At 27.0% G+C, this 16613-nt stretch overlaps 2 protein-coding genes across 3 annotated transcripts; both read left to right on the top strand.

Moving 5' to 3' along the window:
• The first annotated feature begins 291 nt into the window (after positions 1 to 291).
• LOC149515751 (putative E3 ubiquitin-protein ligase XBOS36) lies at positions 292 to 1039 on the top strand. The gene is made up of 2 exons (XM_089741788.1): positions 292 to 397; positions 648 to 1039. The coding sequence occupies exons 1-2, from the start codon at positions 292 to 294 to the stop codon at positions 1037 to 1039; spliced, it is 498 nt and encodes a 165-aa protein (XP_089597914.1).
• A 9692-nt stretch (positions 1040 to 10731) lies between these two features.
• On the top strand, positions 10732 to 12872 carry LOC111296727 (ankyrin repeat-containing protein BDA1-like). 2 transcript variants are annotated; one of them, XM_022891164.2, is made up of 3 exons: positions 10810 to 11582; positions 11676 to 12059; positions 12170 to 12872. In XM_022891164.2, exons 1-3 carry the CDS (start codon positions 11001 to 11003, stop codon positions 12263 to 12265), a joined length of 1062 nt encoding a protein of 353 aa, XP_022746899.1. In that variant the 5' UTR covers positions 10810 to 11000; the 3' UTR covers positions 12266 to 12872. The 2 variants fall into 2 exon arrangements, with proteins under 2 accessions (XP_089597753.1, XP_022746899.1); XM_089741627.1 differs by having other exon boundaries at positions 10732 to 11582; positions 11676 to 12872.
• Positions 12873 to 16613: the final 3741 nt, after the last annotated feature.

Raw genomic sequence — 16613 nt, 5'->3', positions numbered from 1 at the left:
TTTCTTTTTCGTGCAGGAAGCTCGGCGCTGGGTTCCTCCCTACAGGGAGGATTGTGTATATTTTTTGTGTTTTTTTTTTTTGTAGCATCTCTTTTCTTTCTCTCTTTTTTTTTCTTTTTTTGCTTTGCCAGGAGCTCTATTTATAGAGCTTCGTCTGTCTGGGGGGAAGGGCATGGGGCTCGGCACGGGTGTAAGCACGAGCCCCATGCCTCTTTTATTAGTTTTGGCTATGTATGGTAGTTTGTCAATGGGAGAATTAATTTGAGGGGTGGAGGGTAGGGTCTGGCGATCATGGGTGGTGGCAGTGTAGGGTCTGGTGGGTCTAGTGGCAGGGGTGATGGCAGGGGTGGTGGCAGTGTAGGGTCTAGTGGGTCTGGTGGCACGGGTGGTGGCAGTGGTGCCGGGGATGGCACCACTGCCATCCTTGATTTTTTGTTCTGCTCTACTTTTTTTTTGTATTTTTTTTATTTTGTATTTTTTTGTATTTTGTATCTTTTTATTATATTTCATATTTTATACGTACTTTGTATTTTTTTTGTTTTTGGACAAATTTATGTCCACAATTATATGCATCAATCCAAAGAGATTCTAATGTTTTGAGGCGTATTGATGAGATAGAGTTTGTTGACACTCCATTAGACATACAGCTGTAGCTGAAGGTTGCATTGATTTTGCAATAGAGATAATAACTTTAAAGCCTACATTTGCTAGGAAGCTAAACCAACAAGGCTTTAGTCCCATTCATATGGCAGTGGGAAAGGGACAGAAAGAGCTGGGGCTGCTTCTCTTGGAAAATGATAAAGATTTTGTTCGTGTCAAAGGGAAGAAGGGTGAGACTCCATTGCACCATGCAATAACCAGAGAACACAACCTTGATCTCGTAGCCAGATTTTTGGAGCTCTGTCCTGAATGCATCCGAGGTGTGACAACTACAAACGAGACTGCTTTGCATATTGCAACGAGAAACAATGAATTAAAAGCTCTCAAACTCCTATGTGGGATGCTGAGGAGGACTGACAATCGAGAGGAAGTTAATTAGAATGACAGAATGGGGACACTGCCTTGCACATAGCTGCGTGCGATAATCAACATGAGGTTCTACTCATCTGCTCTATTTAATTTTACTTTTACCAAAAGAAATAGATTCTTTTCAGATTGTATAATCTCATCTTACTCAAACAGATGCTCAAACTACTATTGAAATGCAGCGCCGACAAATATGAGACCAATTAAGCTGGTTTAATGGCATTGGATGTTGCACAACAACTTAATAAAAGAGAAAGCATTAGAATTCTGCATGGATGTTGGATTCCAAGAGTTTTAACCCTCATATATAAATTGCAGAAACAAATTTTCAGGGATGTGACAAAGGCATCGACAATAATTTTTCAAGATATGAACAATATATCAATTAAGGATCGCAATACCTCATTAGCAATTCTAGGACTGCTTTTTAATAGCAACCTACCAAGCGTGTCGTAGTCCGCCTGGGGGTGTTTGGCAGGGGGACGGTTCCTCAAGTTTCACGAGAAAAGTACCCGGGCAAAATGTCCTCAATATAATTTTCTTTATTTCTACATTCCAACCTCTGCTGTCTCACAGTAACGTTTTTCCTAATAGTGGGCCTCCCTAAACCTTTACCTCGTGGTTTGGAAAGTGAGAGAAAAAGATTTTGTCTTTTATGCTTGAAAGAAAAATGGTTAGACCCGTGCGTAGAACCGGAGTCGGCTCAGGATTCGCGCGTCCAATTTGATGCCTTAACTACTGGAAACCGATCCAACTAAATCGCTTTTGAACCGTTTGAAACGCTTTTCAATCACCGGTGAACCGCTTCAAACCGTGTTGAATCACGCCAAAACAATTGAAGCGGCTTGAACTGGACTGTAGAACCGTTGATTGTATTAAGCAAGGGCCATTTTACTATTTTTATTATATTTTTTCATATTTTTGATTTTTTACTCAATTTTCTAATATATATTTATTATTTTTATTTCTGTTTTTGGGGTTTTTTTATTTTCTTTTTTAGTGAACTTTGATATAGAAAATAAAATAGTTGTATCAAAATATATAGGAAAATTTGGTGTGAAAAATAATTTTTTAAAGATATTTATAAAAATAAATTAAGGAAATTTTTGAAATTTTAATTTTTCCTAAATTCTTTGAAAAATAAAAAAATGTCATTCGTTCTTAATAAATACAAGTGAAATATTTCTTGAATGTCACCTAAATATGGGAATAATTCAAAACATTATATTTGTTAAGAATAAAGATTTTACAAATAATAAATGAATTAAAAATAATGAATTATTTGAATAAATTTTTGGTAATGTAATTTTAAAGAAAATTGAAATAGTTTAAATTTCTTTAATTATTGTAAGTAAAAATATTTTTGGATTTCATTCAAGAGTTAGGATAGTATAAAAATTATTTTTCTAAACAAAGATTTATTTAAATAACTCAAAAAAAATGAAATATAAAAGTGTTTATTTAAATAAATCTCTCAAAGGAAATTTTTAAAGAAAATTAGAGTAATCTTATTTTCTTTAATTATTTTCAAGGAAATTTTATTTTTTTTTAAATTTCACGAAATAGTTGACACAACCCTAAAATCAATTTTACAAATGAAAATTTTATTTAGATAATCACGTAATGATAAATAATTATTATAATAATAATCATCATAAATTATTTATAATATTTTAAAATCATGCATGTTTGTGAATAAAAAAAAAATCTCCGAATGAAATTTTTGGAATTTGGTGAATGGATAATTTTTTCAGCATTTTTTTAATGAGAATATTTTCTATAAATTTTGTCAAAGTGTTAGAAATTTAAAAAAAATGTTTAAATAATAAATTTTATAAAAACTAAAAATAAAAATTTTTCATAATAAATTTTAAAGAATTAATTTAAATATTGAAAGGATCATACTATCAAAATTAAAAAGACATTACATCTTTAATTGATATCATTCTTTGAATGGGTGATGTGAGGGCACCCAATATGTTCGAGTTTTATTCTAAACTAAATTTAATTAGTCAAATATTAAAAAATTACATAAGATTTTTTTATCATTTTGGTAAAACTTTTAAAAAAAATTTTCGTCTCAAAAGCATTTTAGGAATCCATTTATTTCCTTGAAAATTCTTTATTGTTAGATTGACAAAAATTTTTGTGATATCATTTTAAAAAATTTCTTTTAAAATTTAATTAATTCTTTTTTACAAAAATATATAAAATTTTTATCATTCTGACAAAATTTAGAAGTTTCTTATTCCCTAAATTTTTTTCCTAAAGATCACTCATTCATAATATTTAGAATTTCATGATTTGAAAATTTGGTTTTAATTTTAAATTTTATAAATTATTCTTTATTTTGAAATAATTTAGAAATAATCTCTATTAGAAGATTACACATTTGTAATTTGTCTAGACTTTATCATTGATTTTATCCTTAAAAAAGACCATAAAATTGTCAGAGTATAAATTATCTGATTATCTAATTTTTATTATTTCATTTTAATTTAAAATAAATATTATTAAATTTTTTTCTAAATTTATCGTAATTTGGGTATAATTTAAAAAATTTATTTATCAGTCGTACATTTGCAATTGTTTGAAATTTTATTATTGAAATATTTGTATCATATTATTTTATTTATTATTTTCATTAATCTTGCTTTTTCTTAAAATTTGTTCAATTTTATAATAAAATAATTATTATGCAAAAATTTTAGTTTAACATTTTATTTAATAATTCTATTATTATTTTTTTCATTTTCATCATTTAAATAAACGTCCCATACTCAACTTACTCTAACTTTTAATATGCATATATTAAATATTAAACATAAATATAAATAAAATAAAACACAAAATATTAATAAATAAATAAATAAATAATTATCTAAGAATATTATAATTGTATTTGTATGTTTTATGTATTAATCTTATCATTTTTCAATATCTTTTTGTAGTTTGACCTTTGAAATTTATGTAATAAGAATAATTAGATTCAAGATACAAAATACAAAAAATACCAAAATACAAGATACCAAAAAAAAAAAAACAAACAAAACAGAAAAAAATGTAGGATGGCAATGGTGCCTTCCTCGGTACCACTACCATCATACCCTACCTCCCATCCCTCACCCATATCCTATTCACTACCCTCGCCTAGGCTCCTAGCCATCCTACCCTACCACCAGATAATATAGAAAAAATAAAGAGGCATGGGGCTTGTGCTTGCACCCTATGCCATGCCCTATGCCACTCCTTCAAGTACAAGACATTGCCGCAGCTCTATAAATAAAACTTCTGGTCGAACACAAGGAACGAGGAAAGAAGCTGCAAAAAAAAAAAGAGAGCTTTCTGCAAAAAAAAATTCAACACAGTCCTCCCCGTATGGAGGAACCTAGCATCGAGAAGCTTTATGCACAAAGAAAACAAACAAAATTAGTTTCAACAAAAAATAAAAAAGCCAGAATACTAAAAAAAAAACGTTTCACCGAAACTTCAAGAGCATATTTAAGGAATTGAAGATTCTTTTTGGTGAAAAGAAGGTCGGATCTATGTTCAGAAGGTCGAAAAGAGTTTATAGGTGTTTTTTGGAATTTTTTTGATACCGACGACGGTAGTCGAAGTTCACCGCCGACAGGATCACGGAGGCTGTCATGGCGGACTGCCACTAGCCCTAATCGGCCTAAAAAAAAAAGAGAAAAAAAAGGCTTTTTTTTTAATAAAAGGGGAGAATGACCGAAAAAAATTTAACACATTTTATATAAACTGTCAAAACCAAAACGAGATCGTTTTAATAAAGGCCCAAAACGACATCGTTTTAAGCACCCAGGATCAGTGCGTCAACCCCCGATTAGACCTTAGGTCCGTGCACGCGACCCGCGACCCGCAACCGCTTCTCCATCAACCTATGATCGGTCTGACTAAACCAGAACCGAACCACTTAACTTAGTCCAAACCGCAACCGAACCGTTGAATGCGACCAAACCGTCAAATCGAACCGTTGAACCCAACCGAATTGTCGGACCGAACTGCACGTTGACCGGATTGTTGATCAGTTCGGTTCAGGTAAAAAAAAAAATTTTTAATTTTTTTAATATTATTTTTGTTATTTTAATTATTATTCTTAATATTTATACATGTTAAAATGTTTAAATTTAACAGAATAAATTTTTGTTATTTTATAATAATAATTAATAAAAAAATATAATAAAAGTTTTTGATAATTATATTAATTTTAGAATAAATCTTATAAAATAATAAAAAATAAGAAAAAAAGAAATTTTTGTCCGACGATGAGATTCAAAGGTACTCCGAGTAGTAATACCTATAAAATCTCTAAGTGAAAAAATTTTTTAAAATATTACCAGTGTATTGGAGTATTTATAAAAAAATTTTCAATACAATAAAAAAATTTTTTCTTATAAAATAATAATAATAAAATTAACTAATAAATTAAAAATAGGTAATAAAAAATGAGAAAAAAAGAAATTTTCTCCGATGATGGGATTCTAAAAGTATTCCGAGTAGAGATGCTTTAAGAAATCCCTAGGTGAGAAGATTTTTTCTTAAATATTACCAGTGTATTGAAATATTTATAAAAAATCTTCAATACAATAAAAATTTATCTGTTCTTCATTTCTTTTAAATAAGAATAATAATAAAATTTAATAAAATTTCTAAAAATAAAAAAATAAAACATGTGCATCATGTTATTATTTGCATTGCATGCATGATATAATTTTTACGAAAAGTAAATTTAGACATCCGAGGATAAGATTCTTAGGTATTTCGAAAAGCAATACCTAAGAAATCTCTAGGTGAGAAAGAGTTATTCTAATATTACCAACGTACTGGAGTATTTTAAGAATTATTTTAATAAAAAAAATTTTAATTTATTTTTTTCGAATAAAATTTGAATAATAAATTTTTTAAAATAAAACTAAACAAACCAATTTCCACAAAAAATTAAGAAAATTATTTTTTCAAACACCGAGAATGAGACTATTTTTAATCAAAATCAAAGGATAACACATAGTTAAGTGATACTATTTTTAAACGAATATTGTGGGGGTGCTAATTCTTTCCCGCGCATAATCGACTCCCGAACCCAGACTGTTTTACAGACCGTAAAATTATCTTTTTAATAAATTTTAATTAATTTTAAAATCTTATTAGAAGGATAAATTTTAATAGGTGATCAATTGCACATAGCCAAAAAAGATCGGTGGAGACTCCATTTTTTGTTCTTTTATTTTCGTTTTCAAATTCGTCGAGCGGCTCCAAAATCGTTACGACAGCTTGGCGACTTCATTGGGGATTACCTTTTATTTTCGAGAGTCAGGCCAAAATTAACTACTTATTATCATTAAATTTTGATTTAAACAATCTTAATCAATTTCTTAGATTTTTATTTTTCATTTTCAATAAAAAAGGTAAAAAAAAAAATCAAAAATAAAAGGCAAAAAATTCACACACATTTCTTTTACTATGCTTTTTATGTTTTATTTTTTTTGTATATATTACTTTCAATAAATTAGGATATATTTGCACACAATGACACGATGCATCTCATGCATGAGCTCTATACCCGGGCTCTGTCCTTTATAAGAGGAAGTAAAGTACGTATGCCCTCGTGAGGTGATAATCTCTGCAATGACAAGTGAAATATTTTCACTCAAATTGAACATTTTCCGTTCGTAGCCTGTAATGGTGAGGATGGGGGTGCCTTACTAGTGCAACATGGACGACAGTGAGGAATAATTTGAGAACCTTTAGACACTGTCAATCAAAACTCAGCATATAATAAACCTTGGAAACCAACCTTATGTAGAGTCTCATTCACCTTCTTGTAAGAAATACCTAAGAATAAAAGTTGTGTATAATACAAAACAAAACAAAACAAAACAAAAAATCTCAAAACACAAAAAAAAACACTTAAAAACAAAAAATATTTTTTTCTTAAATCACATCCTCACACTAACTCAATTTTGTTTCATTTTCTTTTTCTTTGCATTAATCATATCATACAGTTTTGCATCGAGATATTTACTCTATGACATATTTCTCCCAATAAGTTTTTCATGGATCCCATAAAACTACAGATTTGCTCATCCTCAGTCAGTATGCCATGTGAGCTGTATAATGAAGTATGTGTTTGTCAAAAGAAGCTCAACAAAAGAATAAAAATTGTTTGACTACCAGTTATATGTTTGAATTACCCAAAAAAATACATTTAGATCTCACACAGAATGATTTAGAAGACTTAGCCACCATCTGGGATCAGTTAAATGAAGAAAGAAAAGAAAGCTTTTGCAAGAAGTACGGGCAGATTGCATCCCTCATTTCGGTAGTGATTGATGAACAGTTGATCAGAGCATTTATACAGTTTTGAGATCCATCCTATAGATACTTCACTTTTAATCAAGAAGATTTGGTTTTAATTTTAAATTTTATAAATTATTCTTTATTTTGAAATAATTTAGAAATAATCTCTTTTAGAAAATTACATATTTGTAATTTGTCTAGACTTTATCATTGATTTTATCCTTAAAAAAGATCTTAAAATTGTTAGAGATTAAATTATTTGATTATCTAATTTTTATTATTTCATTTTAATTTAAAATAAATATTATTAAATTTTTTTTCTAAATTTATCGTAATTTTGATATAATTTAAAAAATTTATTTATCAATCATACATTTGCAATTGTTTGAAATTTTATTATTGAAATATTTGTATCATATTATTTTATTTATTATTTTCATTAATCTTGCTTTTTCTTAAAATTTGTTCAATTTTATAATAAAATAATTATTATGCAAAAATTTTAGTTTAACATTTTATTTAATAATTCTATTATTATTTTTTTCATTATCATCATTTAAATAAATGTCCCATACTCAAATTACTCTAACTTTTAATATGCATATATTAAATATTAAACATAAATATAAATAAAATAATACACAAAATATTAATAAATAAATAAATAATTATCGAAAAATATTATAATTGTATTTGTATGTTTTATGTATTAATCTTATCATTTTTCAATATCTTTTTGTAGTTTGACCGTTGAAATTTATGTAATAAGGATAATCAGATTCAAGAGAAGGACTAAAATGAAAGTATACAGCAAAAAAAGAGTGCGGTCGAGCTGCTGGCATTGTGCTGAGATAATAAAAGGCAATGGCCACAGCTACACCATCAAAACATGAATGCTATTCCAGTGCCACTGACAAGACGATTGTGGTCCAGTCGTTGGTCAAACCCCTTTTTTTTTCCACCGTTTCTTTTAATCTGCGTCGTTATCTGTACACATCGTTACGACGTGTCCTTTTGCAGTGTCCCATTGTTAGCATCACCTCCCATGGAGACAGCGCCCTTTCATTGACTTTAATCTATACCCATTTTTAAATCCATCCACCCTTTAAAGAAAATCCCAAAAAATTAAAAATTATGATTATACAAATTTATTCAATAAATTAATTTTTAATTTATATACTCAACAAATTTATTTAAACAAAAAATATTATTATTTAAATAATTATATGATAAATAATCATAATTATTTAACATAAAATTATAATTATTCATATAATCTTTTAACTGTTTTAACAAAAATTATAAAGTCCTGACCTGTCATTGTCATTTGGCTTTTCTCATATGGATGAAAATTTGAGGAGGGGCTGCTCAAGAAGGAAATGTTGATCTATTATACGCATCAATCCAAAGAAATTCTAATGTTTTGAGGCGTATTGATGGGAGAGAGTACTTGGTTTTGAGAACATATAATATGTATTTAGATCTATATAATTAAATCTGTATTTAGATAATTATGTTTATATAAATAGATATCTATTTGTGCAGTTATTTTAGGTATATTTAGATTATATTTGACATATAATAATTAAAAATAAGATATTAATCATCTTATTATATATTTATTATTCAATTAAATAAAATGATTGAATTATTAAAAAAATTAAATATCTTATATCAATAAAATAATTCTATTATTTTAAAAAATAAAAAACAATTTTCAAACGATAAGATTAAATCATTTATTAGAAACTTTAAATAATTAATTTTTTATTTTTTTATTTTTTTATCACACCATCTCATAACCCAAGCCTTAAGAAAAGAATTCAATAATTTATTAATTAATTTTTAAAATTTTTATTTATATATTGAATAAATTTATTTAAACAAAAATTATTATTATTTAAATTATTATATGATAAATTATAGCAATTGTTTAATATAAAATTATAATCATTCATACAATTTTTAATAACTTTAATAAAAATATAATTATATTTATATAATATAAAATTATATACGACCACCTCACTCCCCACTAGGCTCTTGGACATTTGTTATGAAAAGATCAGCTTTGGCAGGCAGCGGGACCAAGCATTTGATTTAATTTGATTTGATTGATGTAATCAGCAAAATAATGCAGCTAGTTAGGTGAGGAGTGACCAGTAGTTCGGAACATGCATCTTACTATGATCAATGCCTGTCTTTTATGCATCTTGCACCTTTGAAAATCGGATACAAAAGTCGTTGTACGTTGTTTTTTATATTCAAAAGCAAAAAACAGTAAATGAAGTTTTGAAAAGTCTTATAAAACAATTTTGTATTAATTAATTTTAAAAATTTTTATTTATATATTAATAAATTTATTTTTAAAAAATTATTATTATTTAAATAATTATATGATAAATTATTATAATTATTTAATATAAAATTATAATTACTTTTATAATTTTTAACGGTTTTAATAAAAATTATAATTATAGTTATATAAGATAAAATTATATAACTATTTCGGTGTCCGCACTAGGCTCTTGGACATTTGTTGTGAAAAGATAGAAGACGAGAGGCCAGCTTTGGCAGACAGCAGGCCCCAGGCATTTAATTTGATTTGATTGCTGGAGTCAGAAAAATAATGCAGAAAGTTACGTGAAAAGTGACAAACAGTTCGGAACGTCCATCTTGCTCTGACCAATACCAAATTTTTTTTTTTTTATTGCTGCAATATGCACCATACCTTTTTCTCTTCGCATTTTAATTTTTTTAAAGTTTTTTAAAGTAAAATTACTTAATTTTTTAAAAATAAATTTTTAAAAAATTTTAATGATTTTCGAAAATGGACCGTACGGATGAACAATACCTTTGTCTGAATAGCAGCAACTTAATGCCTAAAAGAATTGAAGATATGGATCAAAACTATGTTTTCAAGAATCTGCTTTTTATTTATTTTTTAATGTTTCTGGTTGACTGTAACATACCAACTAAACAGCACCTACGTTTGGAAGGTACTATGTAACTGAACTAAAATGGATAAAGTAAATACATAGGGGTATGAGTTGGAATTTTTAAATTTTGTTTGGTTTTGAACCAATTAATAATTATATATTAAATATATGTTTCGAAGGATCCGTGTTAAAATTTTGTTAATCACTTATTCAAAAATTTACAAGGTAAATGATTATGTTTTTGTACATTTGATTCATTTGAGTTTTTTAGTAAATAGATTTATTTTTAATTTTTTATTAACTAATTTTCAAATTTGTATTTTGAATAAATTTATTAGAATAAAAATTATTATTATTTAAATAATTATATAATAAATTATTATAATTATTTAACATAAAATTGTAATATAAGTGTGCTAATTTAATATTTGAAATGACCAATAAAAATATTGAGTTCACAAAAAATTAGAGTAAATTGAGTATGGGAATAGCTTTTATATGTAAGTAGAGTTATCATATAGCAATTGGTGCTATACAGCCTCAAATGATTTCGTGTTTGTGTTTACCGTGAGGAGGGGAGCTGCTCAACTTTAAGTGAAACCAGGCTACTGATTTCCTCCGTCTTCTCTTTCACCCTTTTAATTTGGCTCTATAAAGCAGTCTAACCCCCTTTTCCTCTTCTGTCGATCATTTTCATTGTCGTTTGGCTTTTCTGATATGGATGAAAATTTGAGGAGGGCCGCTCAAGAAGGAAATGTTGATGAACTATATGCATCAATCGAAAGAGATTCTAATGTTTTAAGGCGTATTGATGAGATGGAGTTTGTTGACACTCCATTACACATAGCTGCAGTTGAAGGATGCATTGATTTTGCAATGGAGATAATGACCTTAAAACCCACATTTGCTAGGAAGCTAAACCAGCAAGGCTTTAGTCCCATTCATCTTGCAGTGGAAAACGGACATAAAGAGCTCGTTCTTCTTCTCTTGGAAAATAATAAAGATCTTGTACGTGTCAAAGGGAAGAAGGGTGAGACTCCATTGCACTATGCAATAACCAGAGAACACAACCATGATCTCATAGCTAGATTTTTGGAGGTTTGCCCCGAATGCATCCAAGATGTGACAACTACAAATGAAACTGCTTTGCATATTGCGACGAGAAACAATGAGTTACAAGCTCTCAAACTCCTATGCGGGATGCTTTGGAGGACTGACAATCGTGAGGAAGTGGTGAATCAAAAAGACAGGAATGGGGACACTGCCTTGCACATGGCTGCCGGTGATAATCGACATGAGGTTCTACCCATATGCTCTAATTAATTTTACTTCTGGCAAAAGAAATAGATTCCTTTCAGATTGTATAATTTCATCAAACTCTTGATTAAACAGATGCTCAAACTGCTATTGCAATGCAAGGCTGACAAACATGCTACCAATAAGGCTCGCAAAACGGCACTGGATGTTGCACAACAACGTGATGACAAAAAAAGCATTGGAATTCTGCGTGGTTGCTTTATTCCAATAGTTTCAACTTTTAATTATAAATTGCAGAAACAAATTTTCAAGTATGTGACGAAGGCATCAGCTATAATTTTTCAAGATATGAATAATATATCAATTGAGGACCGCAATGCCTTACTAGTAATTCTAGGATTGCTTTTAACAACAACCTACCCAGCCAGTCTTAGCCCACCCGGTAGTGTTTGGCAGGGAGACAGTTCCTCAAACTCCACTGCCAATCTAGGAGATGAAGAAAAAGCACCAGGGAAATCGGTAATGAATGAAATTACTTCTCTTTATTTCTACATTCCAACCTCTGCGGTGTTCATAGTAACGTTTTTCCTAACATTGGGTCTCCTTAAACCTTTTCCTCGTGGTTTCAGGACTGCTCTTCAGATACTCCTCGCATTTCTTGCTATATGCTTTTATCAATCAATCTTTTTCCTAGCGCCAACAGATTTAGCAACTATAGTTATTAATATATTTTCAGTTATGGTTTTCGTTTTGATGATGTTCATGTGTTTTGCTTATCGGTTGTCAAGAGATACTGTTTTAATTCTAGGACGTTGGTTATTCCCTACGGGTGCTCTGTTTAATGGTTTTATAGAAAATGTAATAGTAGGATTTTGGTTATTCTTTTTTCTATACGATGAATTCTGGAAAGGAACAGCTATACTTGTAGGGTATTGTTTACTCATTGGTTTGGGTAATCAAGACTTCATCGTACATCCTTTTTTTTATGCTGGGAGGCTGGTTATTCCTTAGTCTATGTCGATTCTGCATAAAGCGGTGTAATGAAAAATTGTAATGCCTGAACAGTTAAACAATGTACCATGTCCATGTCCCCTACACATGGATATTGGATGCATATTTAGTGTTGAAGGATGGTCACTGCAATTTCTTTTGGTTCAACGACAACTAGGGCTCCAATCTATCATCTCTTACTCGTGTACCGCTTGAGAGCAGCCCAAGAGGCCAATGGAAATTGTTTATTATTTCCTAAGTTTTTCTATTGTAGTATGCCAATGTATCACTATTTTTTTTTTTTTTAATTTTGTTATCTTGTATATGAGTTTATTTCATGCACATATATGTTCCTGGATGCATGCATGTATAAATAGTATTATAAAATTAACTGTTGATTTTTCTCAAAAAAGCGTTTTATTTATTTTGTGTCAAAAATTAAATCTTAATCAGTATAATTTAAAATCTGAAACTTTATCAACTAACCACACAATTGTTAAAAAAAAATTAAAATCAACACTACTAGATTGAGCGATAGATTAAACTTTCAACTGAATTACAAAAATGCCCTGACTAATTAAAAAACAAGAGTGGTTTAAGAAGGAGAAGAAGAAAAAAAATTAAAAACTAAAGGGTAAATGTAAGCGTTAACATATGACCATTTTTATTAAATTTTTAAGGTCTAAGGTGACAATAACATAATATTATATCTTAAAATGATAGTCTGTGGAAATTGAAAAATGAGTAAATAAGTTTTAAAAAAGAAAGAAATAAGTTACGTCAAATATTAAATAAAGGTCAAACAATAATCAAAATAAATAAAATGTATATAATAGATGGTTGAATAAATGGATCATATCTTAATTAAGTATAAATATAACATTTTTATTAAATTAATATATTAAATAATAAATTTATTAATATAATATAAATATAAATATAAAATATAAAATTATCAAATTAAAAAGAAAATAATATATATTTTTAATAATTAAATCAAATAGCTCCCACTTTTAAAAATTTTAAAATATTTTAAAATATTAGTCAAATTAAAAAGTAAAAAAGAAAATGTAAATAAAAAAAAAAGAATCAAATGGCTTGACAAATACCTATTTATTAACTAAATCAAAAAAGGAAAAAGAGAAAAAAAATGAAAAAGTAATAAAATGAAAAAAAAAAAAAATAGCATCCTCTTGGTATCAAGTGGATCCTACTCACAAAAAATTAAAATCTAAAAAAAAATATATTAAATATATTGTTAGAAAATGTTAAAAAAAAAAAAAGAAAAAGGAACAAAAGGCAAAATTCAATATCAAGTGGGTCTGACAAAAATTAAAAAATTATTAAAAAATATTTACTAAATATAAAAAAAAACATTTAAAAAAATAAAAAATCAACAGTTTTAAAAAGCATTTAAAAAGGAAAACCAAAGAAACTAAAATCAGAAAAAAAAAAAAAAAAAAGAACCTTAAAAAGGACAAAATAATTACGACTACTCAAGCATTACATGGATCAAAATTTTTTTGTTTTACTTTCTCTATTCACTGATTTTTTTTTTGGGCAAAATTTACTAATTAAAAAAAAGGTGAAAAGAAAAAAAAAGCCAATGGAATAACATGTGCATACCTTAATTAACATCATATTCTTACAAAATTTATTTAATAAAAAAATCAAAAAATAAAAAAAGTAAAAAAAAGACAAAAATAAAATTAAAAAAAAAGAATAAGAAAAAATTTTAAATTTTAAAATAAAAAAGATGCTCGAAGAGTTCCCACATGAACAACCGATCGAGCTTAAAATATTACTTTTTTCAAATTAAGTGTAAGGAGTAAAAATTTAAAAAAAAAAAAACTTAGTGTAAAGTGGATCCCACTTGTAAAAAATAAAATATATAAAAATATTTTTAAATATAAAAAATCTCCCAAAAAAGGTAAAATGGAAAATAATGAAAAACAAAAACAAAATTAACGTGGCACCCCTAGGTTAGAGAATTGTGCACTGTACCTTACCAAAGTTGATGTTATAGATTCAAGAAGTTCTTAACGTTAGAAAGATACCGTGGCAGGGGAGTGAGAAATATTCTACTAAATTAATTGATTGATGTATTTGATTTATTAAGTTTTAAACCTTGTAAAGGAGCAAGGTTTTTTTTTTTTTTTTTTGCTTTTGAGTTAAAAAAAAAGAAAGTTTAATTTGAATAAAGACAAAATTTAATATCATACTCTTATAACATTGGTATTCAACAAGCCATTTCGTATATGGTGTTAATTTGATTGGTTGTAATGGTGTAAAAAGAGGAAAAAGAAATCTATAAAGGGTTTTAATTAACCTAATTAAAATAGTCCAACGGGGATTGATGTTTTGGTCTATTTCATTTTTAATGTTTTTTCAATGACTATATAATTGATGATTAAAAGTATTGGTGATTTACCGACTAACTTTTGGATTAGTCGACATGTTATTATAATTAATGTTTGAAGGTTACAGATTCAAAAGAGTTTAAGTGCATAATATCATATTTTATTAAAATAAATATTAGGGTAAAGATTTAAAAGTAAATTAAAAATTAAAAAAAAAAACATGAGTGATTTTTTTTTCTTACTTGTAAATTTTTTAAGGTTAATATAAGCATCTTAATGCATTGACTAGTCATCTTGATCTTGGCATTTCAAAACAGATCCATCTTTCAAAATTAATTCATGCAACTGATTAATGTTTCCTGATTTGAGGGAACATATCACCTACAATAATTGTAATATAATTAATTAATCATAATTCATAATTAATTGAGTTTCATTAAAATGATATATAGAGTTCACATTTATAAATGATATACTTTTACATAAATCTTTATTTTGATTGAACAATTATAATATTGTAGTAAAAAAATTTATAGGTGATATGCTCCTCTAATTAAGCTGCTACTCACAATCTTTCTTCCATTACCATATATCAAATAGGTTAAGTATTGATCAGATAAATCTTTATTTTGTTTGGTCTATTCATCAGCTCCTTTTGTTGCAAAATTTATATAATTAAAAAACATTAAAATTAAAATGAAAAAAAATCAAATTAGGGTACTACATAAACACTTCAATTGGGTTATTTTTTAAAAAACAAATTTATATAAATAAAAAACAAAAATTTTGAAGAAAGAGCAAATAAGTTATAAAAAAGAAAGAAAAATAATGTGTTACGTCAAATATTAAATAAAGGTCAAATAATAATCAAAATAAGTAAAATGTATATAATAGATGGATGAATAAATGGATCATATCTTAATTAAGTATAAATATAATATTTTTATTAAATTAATATATTAAATAATAAGTTTATTAATATAATATAAATATAAAACAAATATTTATCAAATTAAAAAGAGAAAATTAACAAAAAAAGAAAATAATGTATATTTTTAATAATTAAATTAAATGGGTCCCACTTTTAAAAAAATTAAAATATTTTAAAATATTTGTCAAATAAAAAAATAAAAAATAAAATGTATATTAAAAAAAAAGAATCAAATGGCTTGACACATGACATGATATCAAGTAGGTCATAAAAAAATATAAATAATTATTTATTAACTAAATCAAAAAAAAAAAAAAAGAAAAAGAGAAAAAATGCAAAAGTAAAAAAATGAAAAAAAATGTACTCTTGGTATCAAGTGGATCTACTTACAAAAAATTAAAATCTTAAAAAGGATTTATTAAATATTTTATTAGAAAATGTAAAAGAAAAAAAGAAAAAGGAGTAGAAGGGAAAATTCAATATCAAGTTGGTCTCACAAAAATTAAAAAATTGTTAAAATATATTTATTAAATATAAAAAAACCAAAAAAACATTTTAAAAAATTAAAAAATAAAAATAAAAAATCAACAGTTTTAAAAAGCATTTAAAAAAGAAAACCAAAAAACTAAAATCAGAAAAAAAAGAACCTTGAAAAGGAAAAATAATTACGACTACTCAAGCATTATAGGGATCGAATTTTTTTTGTTTTACCTTCTCTATTCATTGGCTTTTTTTTTTTTAAATTAGGTAAATTTTGAAAAAAAAAAATCAATGGAATAACATGTGCATACC

Source organism: Durio zibethinus, chromosome 12 (assembly GCF_047325235.1).
Source record: "Durio zibethinus cultivar Kanyao isolate XHJ-2024 chromosome 12, ASM4732523v1, whole genome shotgun sequence".
Lineage (NCBI taxonomy): Eukaryota > Viridiplantae > Streptophyta > Magnoliopsida > Malvales > Malvaceae > Durio > Durio zibethinus.
The sequence above is the reverse complement of the archived record's forward strand: the minus strand, read 5'-3'. Positions and strand labels throughout refer to the sequence as shown.

What these genes read in the sequence shown, in the direction of transcription:
- LOC149515751 (XM_089741788.1), top strand. Translation starts at nt 292, where the DNA reads ATGGGTGGTGGCAGTGTAGGGTCTGGTGGGTCTAGTGGCAGGGGTGAT. An exon ending in TGGCACGGGTGGTGGCAGTG is followed by an intron (nt 398 to 647) that starts GTGCCGGGGATG and finishes TTAGACATACAG; the next exon opens with CTGTAGCTGAAGGTTGCATT.
- LOC111296727 (XM_089741627.1), top strand. Translation starts at nt 11,001, where the DNA reads ATGGATGAAAATTTGAGGAGGGCCGCTCAAGAAGGAAATGTTGATGAA. An exon ending in CCGGTGATAATCGACATGAG is followed by an intron (nt 11,583 to 11,675) that starts GTTCTACCCATA and finishes TTGATTAAACAG; the next exon opens with ATGCTCAAACTGCTATTGCA.